At 39.2% G+C, this 12,918-nt stretch overlaps 1 protein-coding gene across 1 annotated transcript in view; it reads right to left on the bottom strand.

Moving 5' to 3' along the window:
- Nucleotides 1–2,162: 2,162 nt before the first annotated feature.
- Nucleotides 2,163–12,918, bottom strand: part of DYNC2I1 (dynein 2 intermediate chain 1) — a 184,579-nt gene continuing 173,823 nt past the window's right edge. Inside the window, exon 25 of the mRNA XM_004385889.2 lies at nt 2,163–2,720. Coding sequence (XP_004385946.1) covers nt 2,546–2,720 — 175 coding nt within the window. The 3' untranslated portion in view covers nt 2,163–2,545. The remainder of the gene's footprint in view (nt 2,721–12,918) is intronic.

A 12,918-nucleotide genomic window follows, 5' to 3' on the forward strand; every position in this document is an offset into this window, starting at 1 on the left:
CAGGTGGCACAGTGGTTAAGTGCTTGGCTGCTAACTGAAAGGTCTTTGGTTAAAACCCACCAGCCTCTCTGAGAAGAATGATGTGGCAGTCTGTTACCATACAGACTACAGTTCTACTCTGTCCTATAGGGTTGCTATGAGTCAGAATAAACTCAACAGCAATGGGTACTATAACATCTTGATTCCCTTGTACTTGTTTATCGAGCAGTTTCAAAGATCTAACTCCAAGTAAATTACCTCCCAGGTGATAAATGGATCAAATGAAAGTAAGATGAGTAAGACTGTGGAAACATTGTTGATAATATTTCAGAATTTATGGATACTAAAACATAGAAAAAGAGGGACAAATATTAATTCTAATTTTAAATAAAATGGAATCTGAAGGCTAAAAACCAAATAATGTCAATCTTTAAGTACTAGAACCAATTATTAACAAGGTTGCAAATGAGCAAAAACTGCCCAATGATCCAACATGGATTCACTAACAACAAGTGAGCTCATCTCACTTTCTTTTTGGATGTAATTATAGATGATGAGTTTTATGAAGCTACAGAAGGAATATGAATCAAATTTCAGTCCCTTGTTTAACAAATATTTGTTAAGCATCTACTTATGTACCAGGCATTATAGTACGTGCTTGGGATTCACTAATGAGCAAGACAGATAAGACTCTGTTCTAACAAAAAAAAAAAAAGTATCTGTTCTCATGGAACTTAGAGAAGGGTTGGGTGAGATGGAGGACACGATTAAGATTCAGAAATTATCGAACAGATTAGATACAAACCAACTTTTGGAGTATTTTACTGTTTTCAATAGAGATCTTGACAAACCAGAGTGCATGTGTCTGTGTGCCCACGCGTGTGCCAATGCACGTGCACATGCTTGTACATGCCAGAAGACACGCACGATGTCGAGCCTCTGAAGGGCAGAACTAAAAGACAGGGTAATGGGGTGTTAACTTTCATTTTATACACTATTCTGTTTAAATTGTTTTTATAACATTCATGTAGGGTTTTTTGGATAGTTTTAAAATCATAATACTGAAAAAGGGGAAAAAAAAAGTTGAGTACCTCTAAGGTACCTAGAAAAAGAGTGATATGAGGAGACAGAATATTTAATCTGGATAAGATTCAGGGGAAGGAGTATGGCATGATGGCCCTTTAAACACCTGAGGTCAGTGCTCACGCGGGGACTGGAATGGACTTACTTCGTGATGCGGCTTCCCCTGGCAGAACTCTTGTGGAAAAGACGGTTAAATCCAATAAAAGAAAAACCCCTCTCCCTACGGCATTAATAGCATGAGCTGCCTCCCAGAGCAGTTAACACCTTGTCACAGGGAGTGTCCAAGCTTAGGCTGGGTAAACATTGTCATGTGGAAATGTCGGAGGCATTCAATGGGCATCAGATGAGATGTAGAACTAGATGGTCTTGCAGATGCCTTGCAGTTGTTAAGATTCTCTAGTTCCAAGGTGGAACTTTATAGGAGCTGAATAAATGGAAGCTATTTTGTGACCCAACAAGATTTAAATGTGTTTGTCTTTTATCCCTCATAGATTTCATGTTTATAAAATGCTAAATGTGCTATATGTAACATTCTAGGAAAGCGTAGAGGATAGAGGGAAAGGAAGAAGAGTGTTAATAAATGACATCCTGCACATGGGAGGGGACCTTTTTTGTCATCTCACCTCAAGAATCTATCTTTATATGCCTATCATAATTGAGTTGCTAAATTCAAGAGAATATATTTATGTGTACTATTTCTGTATAAGGAGCCCTGGTGCAGTGGTTAAGAGCTACGGCTGCTAACCAAAAGGTCGGTACTTGAAATCTACCAGCTGCTCCTTGGAAACCCTATGGGGCAGTTCTACTTTGTCCTATAGAGGGGCTATGAGTTAGAATAAACTCGACAGCAATGGGTTTGTTGTTTCATTTCTGTGTAAAGATTATTTTTAATAATAAGGCATAATGCAAAATGTGTATCACTTGACTATATGGATGACATTCAAATAATGCCAAAAGAAGACGCCAAAGAAAAGTTTCAAGGAAACGCAGTTGGCAGAGGTCATTTCAACTAATTCCTTTTAATTTAGACTTGTGTTTATATATAATTTTATGTATGACTAAGAAAGTAGTTTATTTAAATACATCTTCATAGTGGACTGCTTAAAATCCAGTAATAAATCTGACAATATTTTAAAAATTTGAATATAAAAATATTTAATAAAAATAACTAGAAATAGTCTCAGAAAACAGTATATTGAACATGACTCTAACTTATATTTCCTTTGAAGTTTAGTATATACCAAAATGGTCATTTGTTTCTGTTCAAAAATACTGATTTATTTAGTGGGGATACTGAAGTAAACATTCTTGCAAAATAAATTATGTACAGAATATATATATATTCTATATACATAAACACACACACACACACAGATGTAAAATTATACACCTTGTAATTATATCTTTTAAATTTGGGTCATTACATAAAAGTTCTCTCTATAATGCCCAGTTATTTTTCATGATAAAGCAGTTTTTCCTCTTTCTACAGGGCCTCCTGTAAAAGCAAACGTAACTGCTTCTGCTCATCTTCCACTGGTGATGCCCACTTCCTCTTCAAGTACTGAATGTCAATGTCCCCAGAGGTTCTGGCTAGTACTAGGGCAAGGAAGCTGCTGTTGGTCTTTTCTGGTTCACCCATCACAGTCATCACTACCAGCCTAAAAACAAGAGAAGTCCGGTAAGTGGATATACATGGAACTTTACATCATTTTTGAGTCTTCCAAACTATCCATCTTCCAAGTGAGGCATGAAATGGAAGAGACATTCAACAATTTAATAATAGCCAACATGAAAAGCTAGACCAGAAATAAGTGTAAAAAAAGCTATAGAAAAGTGCTTTGAATACATATCTCTGCACTTAGAGGTTTGCTGACTGACTGCTTTGTGATGGTTGTCATATGGATGAGTTGCTTTCAAATGGCCATGATGGAATCTGATGTCATTTTCCTGAACACAGTAGAATAATAATCATCTCCTCTTTCTTTAACCTCTCAGTTCAAGAGTAAATGACTGCAAGTGTAGATTTTCACATTGGTCACCTTTCTTTGAGAATGTCCAGGAGAGCTCAACAGTTCTGACAGGCTCCTCTCCTGTAACCCATGGCCTTGCACATCTTGGTCCCCAGCAGTTCATCTTCTGTCCTCCCCACTCTTCCCTAGGTGATATCTTCCACAGCCATGTCTTCAGGTAAATGTCAAAACACTCAAATCTGTCTCCAGCCTAGGCTTAGTTCTAGATCCATATACTCACCTTTCTGTTGTACTTTTCCACTTGGGTACATTACAGCCATGTCAAGACTTACTCTTCACCTGTAAATGCTCTCCTGTACCTCCCTCCTGGTGAATGACAACTCCATCCATTCACGGAAGTGCCCACTGGAGAAACCTGGGAGTCATCCTGGATATCTACTTGTATCTTACTCCTACACTCCATCAATTACCTGGTCTAGTCAATTCTACTTCCTAATAACTCTCCCTCCTCACTACTATTACCGTATCTCAGGTCCTCATCATTTGATTACTATAGCAGTTTTCTGATCAGTCTCCTTGTCTCTAATCTTATCCCCTTCACACTGCGGACAGAGGCTTTTAAAAACACACTTTCAGTTTTTACCCCACCCCTACCTCCATTCCTTAGATGCTTCCTATTACCAATAGGAAAATGTCTTGTCTTTTACATATGGCATATAAAGCTCTCCATGCCTTGGGCTCAACACCTAAATCCTAATTCTTACGCTTCTATTCCAACCATTCCACAGTGCCCGCAGGTCCTGGACTGGCCAGGATTCCTCCTGCCACCATGCCTTTGACACGCTGTTCCCTCTTCTAAGAACATTCCTTCTACCCTTTTCATCTAATTAACTTTTATTTATTCTCTAAAACATAGCTCAGTGTCATCATCCCCAGAAGCCTTCCATGATCCCTTGCCTATTCCTAATTTGAGTCAGAAACCCTTCATTAGTATTCCCTAGCATCCTGGGAATATCTCCATCATAGAACTTATCACATGATTTTAATAATAATTATTAATAATAATAATTAATAATCATCACCATCAGGAGAGCAGAAACAATGTTTAACCCCAATACCTACCTTAATGCCCACCACTTTCCCTTCCTTATCTTAATCTAAAATGATTAAAGGAAGCTGGTGTTGGCACTGAACAGGCACTTACTGATTTTTGGTGGGATCAATGACTGAGAGCAGGGCAGAAGCAGTGAGCATCCTCAAGGGGCACGGCAGTGAGAGAGTCAATAGTTATGAGGGGTGGGGAATCGCCTGTGCCCACAAGAACCTGATTGCTATGTTAATTTTAAGAGCTATTAATATTCCACAAATGTAAAGTCTGCTCCTACAACCCAAATATATACAACCAACTCCTGGCTTAAGTGTGAAGAAAAATAGAACATGAAGAAAATAATAAAATTGAAAACTGTCCTTAAATAAATATAAAATTTATTTTTTCAAATAATAAAATACTCCAGCACTTTCTATATCACTTCACTTCTTTAAGTTATGAAAGTACACCTTAAGAGGGACCAGGGAGAGCATAGACCTGGGCAGAAGCGACAGGATACCTCAATGGGTCACCAAGGCAATTACCAGGCAGTGCAGAATTAAAGGGACTACAGAATCATCTGACACACACACCAATCAGGTGCAGGCCAGGTCAAAGATGCACCTGGGAAACTGATCTATTCTGAGAATTTACAGCAATTTTGCTGAACAAATCCCAAATGAAGCAGTTCATTTAAACAAATATTTACCCTGTGGGCCACTTTCTATGAAGAAGTTACAGCGGTATTCAGGGAGAGAGGGGAAGTGTGAGAATTAAGCTGCCATTAGACAACTAAAGGAGCAAACCAAAAAAAATTAAAAGTAGTCAGAATTTTCACCAGTTACTTAATATTTTAATACTGTTCAATTACTGGTGTAAAAACATACGTAAAGTTTAATTGCTACAAACTTGGAAAAATCAGTAATGGATGATAAACATTAATGGTGCTCCTGGCAACAGGCCTGTGAAGCTGAGCTTGGTTAGCAGGAAGATGAATATAATTCACTGATAAAGCATGCCTAGAATAAAAACATTTAAAACAGATGCATAAACACTGGTTAGTGTACTATCACTGGTAAATTTTTAAACATGGTCTTCAGATTTGTAAGCTGGACAGAATCCAAGTGAAGAGGGTAGAAAACAAAAACAAAATTCTGGGTTCAATATTCTGTTCATATTCACATACACAGTATAAATAACTACTTTTTTATTGTGATTTAGGTGAATGTTTATGTCTTAGTCATCTAGTGCTGCTCTAACAGAAATACCACAAGTGGATGGTTTCAACAAAGACAAATTTATTCCCACAGGCTAGTAGGCTACAAGCCCAAATTCAGGGCATCAGCTCCAGGAGAAGGCTTTCTCTGTCGGCACTGGAGGAAGGTCCAAGTCATCAATCTTCCCTTGGTCTAGGAGCTTCTCTGGTCTTGTGTGTGTGTGTGTGTGTGTGTGTGTGTGTGTGTGTGAATTTGAATTTTGTTCTACATTTTCCTCCTGCTCTGTCCAGGACCTCTATTGTGATCCCTGCCAGACCAGTCGAGGGAGGTAATCGGGCACTAGCTAGTTGTCCTGGGCTCAGAGTAGTGAAGGTTGTGGTAATTGTGATCCATTTGTCCTTCGGACTAATATTTCCCTTGTCTTTGGTCTTCTTCATTCCCCTTGGCTCCAGCCAGGATGGGAACAGTAGATGCATCTAAGATGGCCGCTCACGGGCTTTTAAGACCCCAGTCACTACTTACCACAGTCGGATGTAGAACACTTTCTTTATAAACTATGTTATGCCAAATTGTCTACTATCTAGTTAGTGTTTTTCCCTTCCACCCCTCCCCTCCTTCCTAACCATCAAAGATTGTTTCTTTCTATGTGGAAATATTTTTCTGTGTTTTCCTAATAGTGATCTCAAACAGTATTTGTCCTTTTGTGACTGACTTATTTCACTCAGCATAATGTCCTTCAGATTCATCCATGTTGTGAGATGTTTCACAGATTCATCATTGTTCTTTATCGTTGCATAGTATTCCATTGTGTGTATGTACCATAGTTTATCCATTCATCTGTTGATGGGCACCTAGGTTGTTTCCATCTTTTTGCTATTGTGAATAATGCTGCAATGAACATAGGTATGCATATGTCTATTCCATGACCGCTCTTATTTCTCTAGGATATATTCCTAGGAGTGCGATTGCTGGGTCACATGGTATTTCTATTTCTAGCTTTTTAAGAAAGTGCCATGTTGTTTTCCAAAATGGTCGTACCATTTTTCATTCCCACCAGTAGTGTGTAAAACTTCCAAGCTCCCTGCAACCTCTCTCAACATTTTTTTTTCATTCATGCCAGTAGTGTGGGGGTGAGATATCTCATCGTAGTTTGATTTGCATTTCTCTAATAGCTAATGATCACAAGCATTTCGTCATGTGTCTGTTAGCTGCCTAAAGGTCTTCTCTGGTGAAGTGTCTGTTCATATCCTTTGCCCACTTATTAAATGGATTGTCTTTTTGTTGTAGAGTTGTTGGATTTTCCTATAGACTTTAGAGATTAGACCTTTGTCCGATATGTGATAGCCCCAAATTTTTTCCTAGTGTGTGTAGTTCTCCTTTTACACTTGGTGAAGTCTTTTGATGAGCATTAAGTGTTTAATTTTTAGGAGATCCCATTTTTCTAGCTTATCTTCTGGTGTTTGTGTATTGTCAATTATAGTTTGTATGCTGTTTATGCTGTATATTAGTGCCCCGAGTGTTGACCCTATTTTTTCTTCCATGATCTTTATAGATTTTGGTTTTATATTTAGGTCTTTGATCCATTTTCAGTTAGTTTTTGTGTATGGTGTAAGGTATAGGTCCTGTTTCATTTTTTTACAGATGGGCGTGTGTCATGGTTTATGTCCCCCCAAAAATGTGTGTATCAATTTGGCTGGGCCATGATTCCCAGAATTGTGTGGTTGGCCTCCATTTTGTGATTGTAATTTTATGTTAAAGAGGATTAGGGTGGGACTGTAACACCACCCTTACCCAGGTCACATCCCTGATCCAATGTAAAGGGAGTTTTCCTGGGGTGTGGTCTGCACCACCTTTTATCTCTCAAGAGATGAAAGGGAAGCAAGCAGAGAATTGGGGACCTCATACCATCAAGAAAGCAGTGCCAGGAGCAGAGCGCATCCTCTGGACCCGGGTCCCTGTGCAGAGAAGCTCCTAGTCCGGGGAACACGGATGAGAAGAAGGCTGACAGACAGAAAAAGCCTTCCCCTGGAGCTGATGCCCTGAATTTGGACTTTTAACCTACTTTACTGTGAAAAAATAAATTTCTCTTTGTTAAAGCTATCCACTTGTGGTATTTCTGTTGTAGCAGCACTAGATGACTAAGACAGCTAGCCAGCACCATTTGTTAAAAAGACTATCTTTTCCCCATTAATGGCCTTTGCCAAAAATCAGGTGGCTGTAGGTGGATGGATTTACATCTGGGTTCTCCATTCTGTTCAACTGGTTAATGAGTCAGTCGCTGTACCAGTACCAGGCTGTTCTGACTACTGTGTAGTAGATTCTGAGATCAGGTAGTGTGAGGCCTCCTACTTTGTTCTTTTTCTTCAATAATGCTTTACTTATCCCGGGCTTCTTTCCTTTCCATACAAAGTCAATGTTTAGTTTTTTTTTTTTCCATCTCGTTACAGAATGCTGTTGGTATTTGGATGGGGATTGCATTTTATTTGCAGAGTTCTTTGATTAGAACTGACATTTTCACAATGTTGAGTCTACCTATCCATAAGCATGGTATGTTTTTCCATTTATGTAATCTCTTTTGGTTTCATGCAGTAGTGTTTTGTAGTTTTCTTTGTATAGACCTTTTACAACCCTGGTTAGAGTTTCTTCCTAAGCATTTTATCTTTTTAGGAGCTATTATAGATGGTATTGTTTTCTTGATTTCCTTTTTGTAGTTCTCTTTACTGGTGTACAGGAATCCAACTGATTGTTGTATGTTTAGCTTTTATCCTGCTACTCTGCTGAATCTTTCTATTAGTTCCAGTAGTTTTCTTGTGGAGTCTTTAGGGTTCTCTAAGTATAGTATCTATCATCCATGAATAGCTTTACTTCTTCCTTACCAATTTGGATGCCCTTTATTTCTTTTTCTTGCCTCACTGCTCTAGCTAGGACTTCCAGCACAATGTTAAATAGGACTGGTGATATAGGACATCCTTGTCTTGTTCCCGTTCTCAAGGGGAATGTTTTCAGCCTCCATTAAGAATGATGTTGGCTGTTGGTTTTGTGTAGATACCCTTTATTATGTTGAGGAATTTCCCTTCTATCCCTATCTTATTGAGAGTTTTTATCAGGAATGGGTGTTGGACTTTAAGGAATGCCACTTCTGCGTCAATTGAGATGATCATGTGATTCTTTTATTTATGTGGTGGATTGTGTTGATTGATTTTCTAATGTTGAACCATCCTTGCATACCTAGTATGAATCCCACTTGGTCGGGGTGTATTTTTTTTTCTTATGATGCTAAATTCTATTGGCTAGAATTTTGTTGAGAATTTTTGCATCTATATTCATGAGAGATATTGGTCTGTAATTTTTGTTTTTGGTGGTGTCTTTGCCTACTTTTGGTATCAGGGCTATGCTGGATTCATAGAATGAATTTATAATTATTCCTTCCTTTTCTATGTTCTGAAATAGTCTGAGTAGTACTAGTGCAAGCTCTTCTCTGAAGTTTTGTAGAATTCTCCAGTGAAGCTATCTGGGCCAGGACATTTTTTTTTGTTGGGAGTTTTTTTTTAAATGACCTTTTCAATCTCTTCTCTTGTTATGGGTCTGTTCAGATTGTCTACCTCAGTTTGTGTTAGTTAGGAAAGTAGTGTGTTTCTGTAAATTTGTCCATTTCTTCTAGGTTTTCAAATTTGTTGGAGTATAGTTTTTCATAGTACTGTCATGATTCTTTTTATTTCATTTGGGTCTGTTGAAATCTCCCCCATTTCATTTCTTATTTGGGTTATCTCCTTCCTCGCCTGTTTTTCTTTTGTCAATATGGCCAATGGTTTGTCAGTTTTGTTGATCTTTTCACAGAACCAACTACTGGTCTTGTTGATTCTATTCTTCTATTCTCTCTTTTATTTCTGCTCTGATCTTTATTATTTTCTTCTTCTAGTGGCTGTGCACTTATTTGGCTGTTTTCTATTTGAGTTGTAGGGCTAAGTTTTGATATTGTCTCTTTCTTCTTTTTTTGATATGTGTGCCTACTGCTATAAATTGACCTCTGAGCACTGCCTTAGTTGTTCTGTTTTCATTCTCATTTGATTCTAGAATTTTTTTATTCCATCTTTGATTTCTTCTATTATCCAGTGGTTTTTAAGCAAGGTGTTATTCAGTTTCCATGTATTTGATTTTTTTTCCCTTGCTCTTCCTGTTACTAATTTCTACTTTTATGGCATTGTGATCAGAAAAGATGCTTTGTATTATCTCAATGTTTTGGATTTTGCTGAGGGTTGCTTTGCGGCCTAAGATGTGGTCTATTCTGGAGAATGTTCCATGTGCACTGGAAAAGAATGTATACTTTGCTGCTGTTGGGTGGAGTGTTCTATGTATGTCTATGAAGTCAAGATGGTTGATTGTGGCCTTAAGATCTTCTGTATCTTTGCTGGGTTTCTCTCTAGATGTTCTGTCCTTTACCAAGAGTGATGTGTTGAAGTCTCCTACTATTACTGTGGAATTGTCTATTTCTCTTTCCAGTGTTGCTAGAGCTTGTTTTGTGTATTTTGGAGCCGTGCTGTTGGATGCAGAGATATTTATTATGGTTATGTCTTCATGGTGGTGGACTCTCCCTTTAATCATTACATAATGTCCTTCCTTGTCTTTTATGATGCTTTTGCCTTAAAGTCTATTTTATCTGAGATTAGTATTGCCACTCCTGCTTTTTTTTTTTTTTTTGCTGCTGTTTCCTTGATATATTTTTTCCATCCTTAGATTTTTACTGTATTTATGTCTTTGTGTCTAAGGTGTGTCTCTTGTAGACAGCATATTGATGGGTCACGGTTTTGTTTTTTAATCCATTCTGTCACACTCTCTCTGTCTCTTTATGGGTGCATTTAGGTCATTTACAGTCGGTGTGATTTTCGATAGGTGTGAGTTTATTGCTGCCATTTTGTAGTGCTTTTTTTGTGGTGCTGACATTTTGTTACTCTTACTCTCCTGTGCTGAGTTCCTTTTGTTTGTGCAATTTATTTCATTTCTGTAGATTTTGTGTTTGCTGAGACTTTGTTTTTCTTCTTTATTTTGATGAGTAGGTCTGTTAACTTTCTTTGTGGCTACCTTGAAATTTACCCTTATCTTCGCAATTGAACCAGTCTTTTATTAGTTGATATTGCCTTGACTTCCTCTCCATTTGAAAGTTCTATATCTACACCGTGTAGTCCCCCTTTTATTTTTCTGACATTGTTGTCATTTACAGATTGATGTCTCTAGTGCTCTGTTTTGAATCTTTTAGTTTTGTTTTATCCTTGAGAGTTCATTACTTAGGTCGGTATTTGGCTGATACTGACCTGTATCCTAGATTCAGGTTGTTTGTCTGATGTTGGTTCTCTAACTGAAGGACTCTCTTTAATAATTATTGTAAGTTTGATTTGGTTTTTACCAATTCCCTTAAATTTTGTTTATCTGGAAATGTCCTAATTTCACCATCATATTTGAGAGAGAGTTTTGCAGAATACATTATTCTTGACTGGTAATTTTTGTTCTTTCAAGATTTTATATATATCCTCCCATTGCCTTCTTGCCTGTGTGATTTCTGCCACGTAATCAGAGCTTAGTCTTATTGCTTCCCCTTTGTATGTGACTTTTTGTTTTTCTTGAGCTGCTTTCGGGATTCTTTCTTTGTCTTTGGTTTTGGTAAGTCTGACTGTGATATCTTTTGGTGATTTTCTTTTGAGGTCTATCCTATGTGGGGTTTGTTGAGCTTCTTGGATGGTCAGCTTTTCATCTTTTATGATATTAGGGAAGTTTTCTAGCAGTAAATCTTCAATGATCCTCTGTTTTCCACTTTCTCCCCCATTCTGGAACTCCAATCACATGCACATTTTTGCTTTTGACTGTATCCCACATAGTTCTTAGTTTTTTTCATTCGTTTGTTTTTTTCCTCAAACAAAATGGCATCCATGGATTTATCTTCAATTTTGCTGATTCTGTCTTCTATTGTTTCAAATTTGCTCCTAAAACCTTCCATTGTGTTGTCTATTTCCAAAATTTTGTTGTTTATCTTTTGGATTTCTAATTGCTGTTTTTGTATGATTTCTAATTGTTTATTTTTACATTTTGTTCTTGTATTATTTTCTCGAATTCTATTGCTTTGTCTGTTTTCCTCTATTTTGGCTATGTTTTGGTTGGTTTTGTCTGTGTTTTCCATGATTTTCACTGTGTTTTTCTTGATCTCTTTCCTATTCTCATGGAGAGCTCTGAATATTAGACTTCTGAATTCCCTACCAGGTAGTGCCAGTGCCTTTCTTCTGCTGGAGGGTCAACTAGTGCTTTATTCTGGTCGCTTACTAGAGCCATCTTGTCCTTTTTTTTTTCTTTTTTTAATGTTTTGATATTGTATGCTGTCTCCAAGACACTCAGGTATTGTTTTCTTTATTGATTGTAGGTTTGTTTGTTTTGTCTTGTTTTTTTTTTCTTTTTTGGTTATGTCTGGGCAGGTGGGCTGGGCATGCTTTGTTGCTTGCTCATCTGTGGGCACAACAGTTCTCACCACCTTGTTCTCGTGTGCAGGGCCAGTTGCTCAGCTATGGTGCAGCAGGGCAGGTCCAGCAGGAAGGGACGGGGCAGAGACGAGTCATATGTCTGCAGCGTGAACTGGGCCGGGGGCTGGAGTGGGACTGCTGGATCTGAGGGAGGGGGTCCCAAGCTGGCAGGGAAGTTGTCTGGGCCAAGTTCTCTCAGGGCCACACCAGGCAGCGGAAGGGGTCTGGAGCCAGCAGAAAGGGGCCTGTGGTCCAGGCTGGGTCCCCTCGGGACCGCAGAAGGAGGGATCTGGAGCTGGTGGGAAGGGGCCTGCGGTCGAAATCAGGTCTCCTGGGGGTCGCGGTGGGCACTGGATGGGTTCCAGAGCTGGTGGGAAGGGGCCTGGGTTCTGGGTCTGGTCCTCTGAGGGTGTCGCAGGCTGTGGGAGGGCTCAAGCCAGCAGAAAGGGATCTAGGGTCTGAGATAGGACCTCTGGTTGCCACGGCAGGCAGAAGGAGGGGTCCAGAGCCTGTGGGAGGGGGTCTGGCATCTGGGCCGGGTCCCCTTGGGGCGGCAGGCAGCAGGGCAGGAGAGAGGTAGGAGGGGGTGCAAAGGCAGAGGCAGAGGGGGCTAGATGGAGGAGAGCAATAGGATGGGTTGGTACTCTGGTTCCCAGCAGCCAGGTTGCCAGGATAGGGCAGTTACAGCCACTGTTCACCAGAGGGGTAGGGGTTGTAGGAGCGTGCTCCTGCGGTTACCAGGTAGAAGAGTTTGGGCTTCTCCTTAAGTTGCAAACAGCAAACGTGGTCTTACTTAGTCCTAGGTGTGTCCACACCATACCTCTATCTCCTGTTGGGAATTCTGTGGAGGTGCCTTTCTGCATGCAGGGTTGCTGGCTATATTCCAATACGGCAATGTTGAGTCATGCAATTTGGTCAGGGACCTCCATTCTACATCTAGTCTATTCCTTCCCCATTTTCTATCAGTTTTTTCTTCTTCTCAGTGACTTCCAATCTAATAATTTATTCCTTCATTTAAGGATCAAGGTTCTAGGATTTGTATCTGTTTTACTTGGCTTTTCAGGTCTTTGTTGCAGCAG

The sequence above is a fragment of the Trichechus manatus genome, unplaced genomic scaffold (genome assembly GCF_000243295.1).
Source record: "Trichechus manatus latirostris isolate Lorelei unplaced genomic scaffold, TriManLat1.0 scaffold00149, whole genome shotgun sequence".
In the NCBI taxonomy this organism is placed as follows: Eukaryota; Metazoa; Chordata; class Mammalia; order Sirenia; family Trichechidae; genus Trichechus; species Trichechus manatus.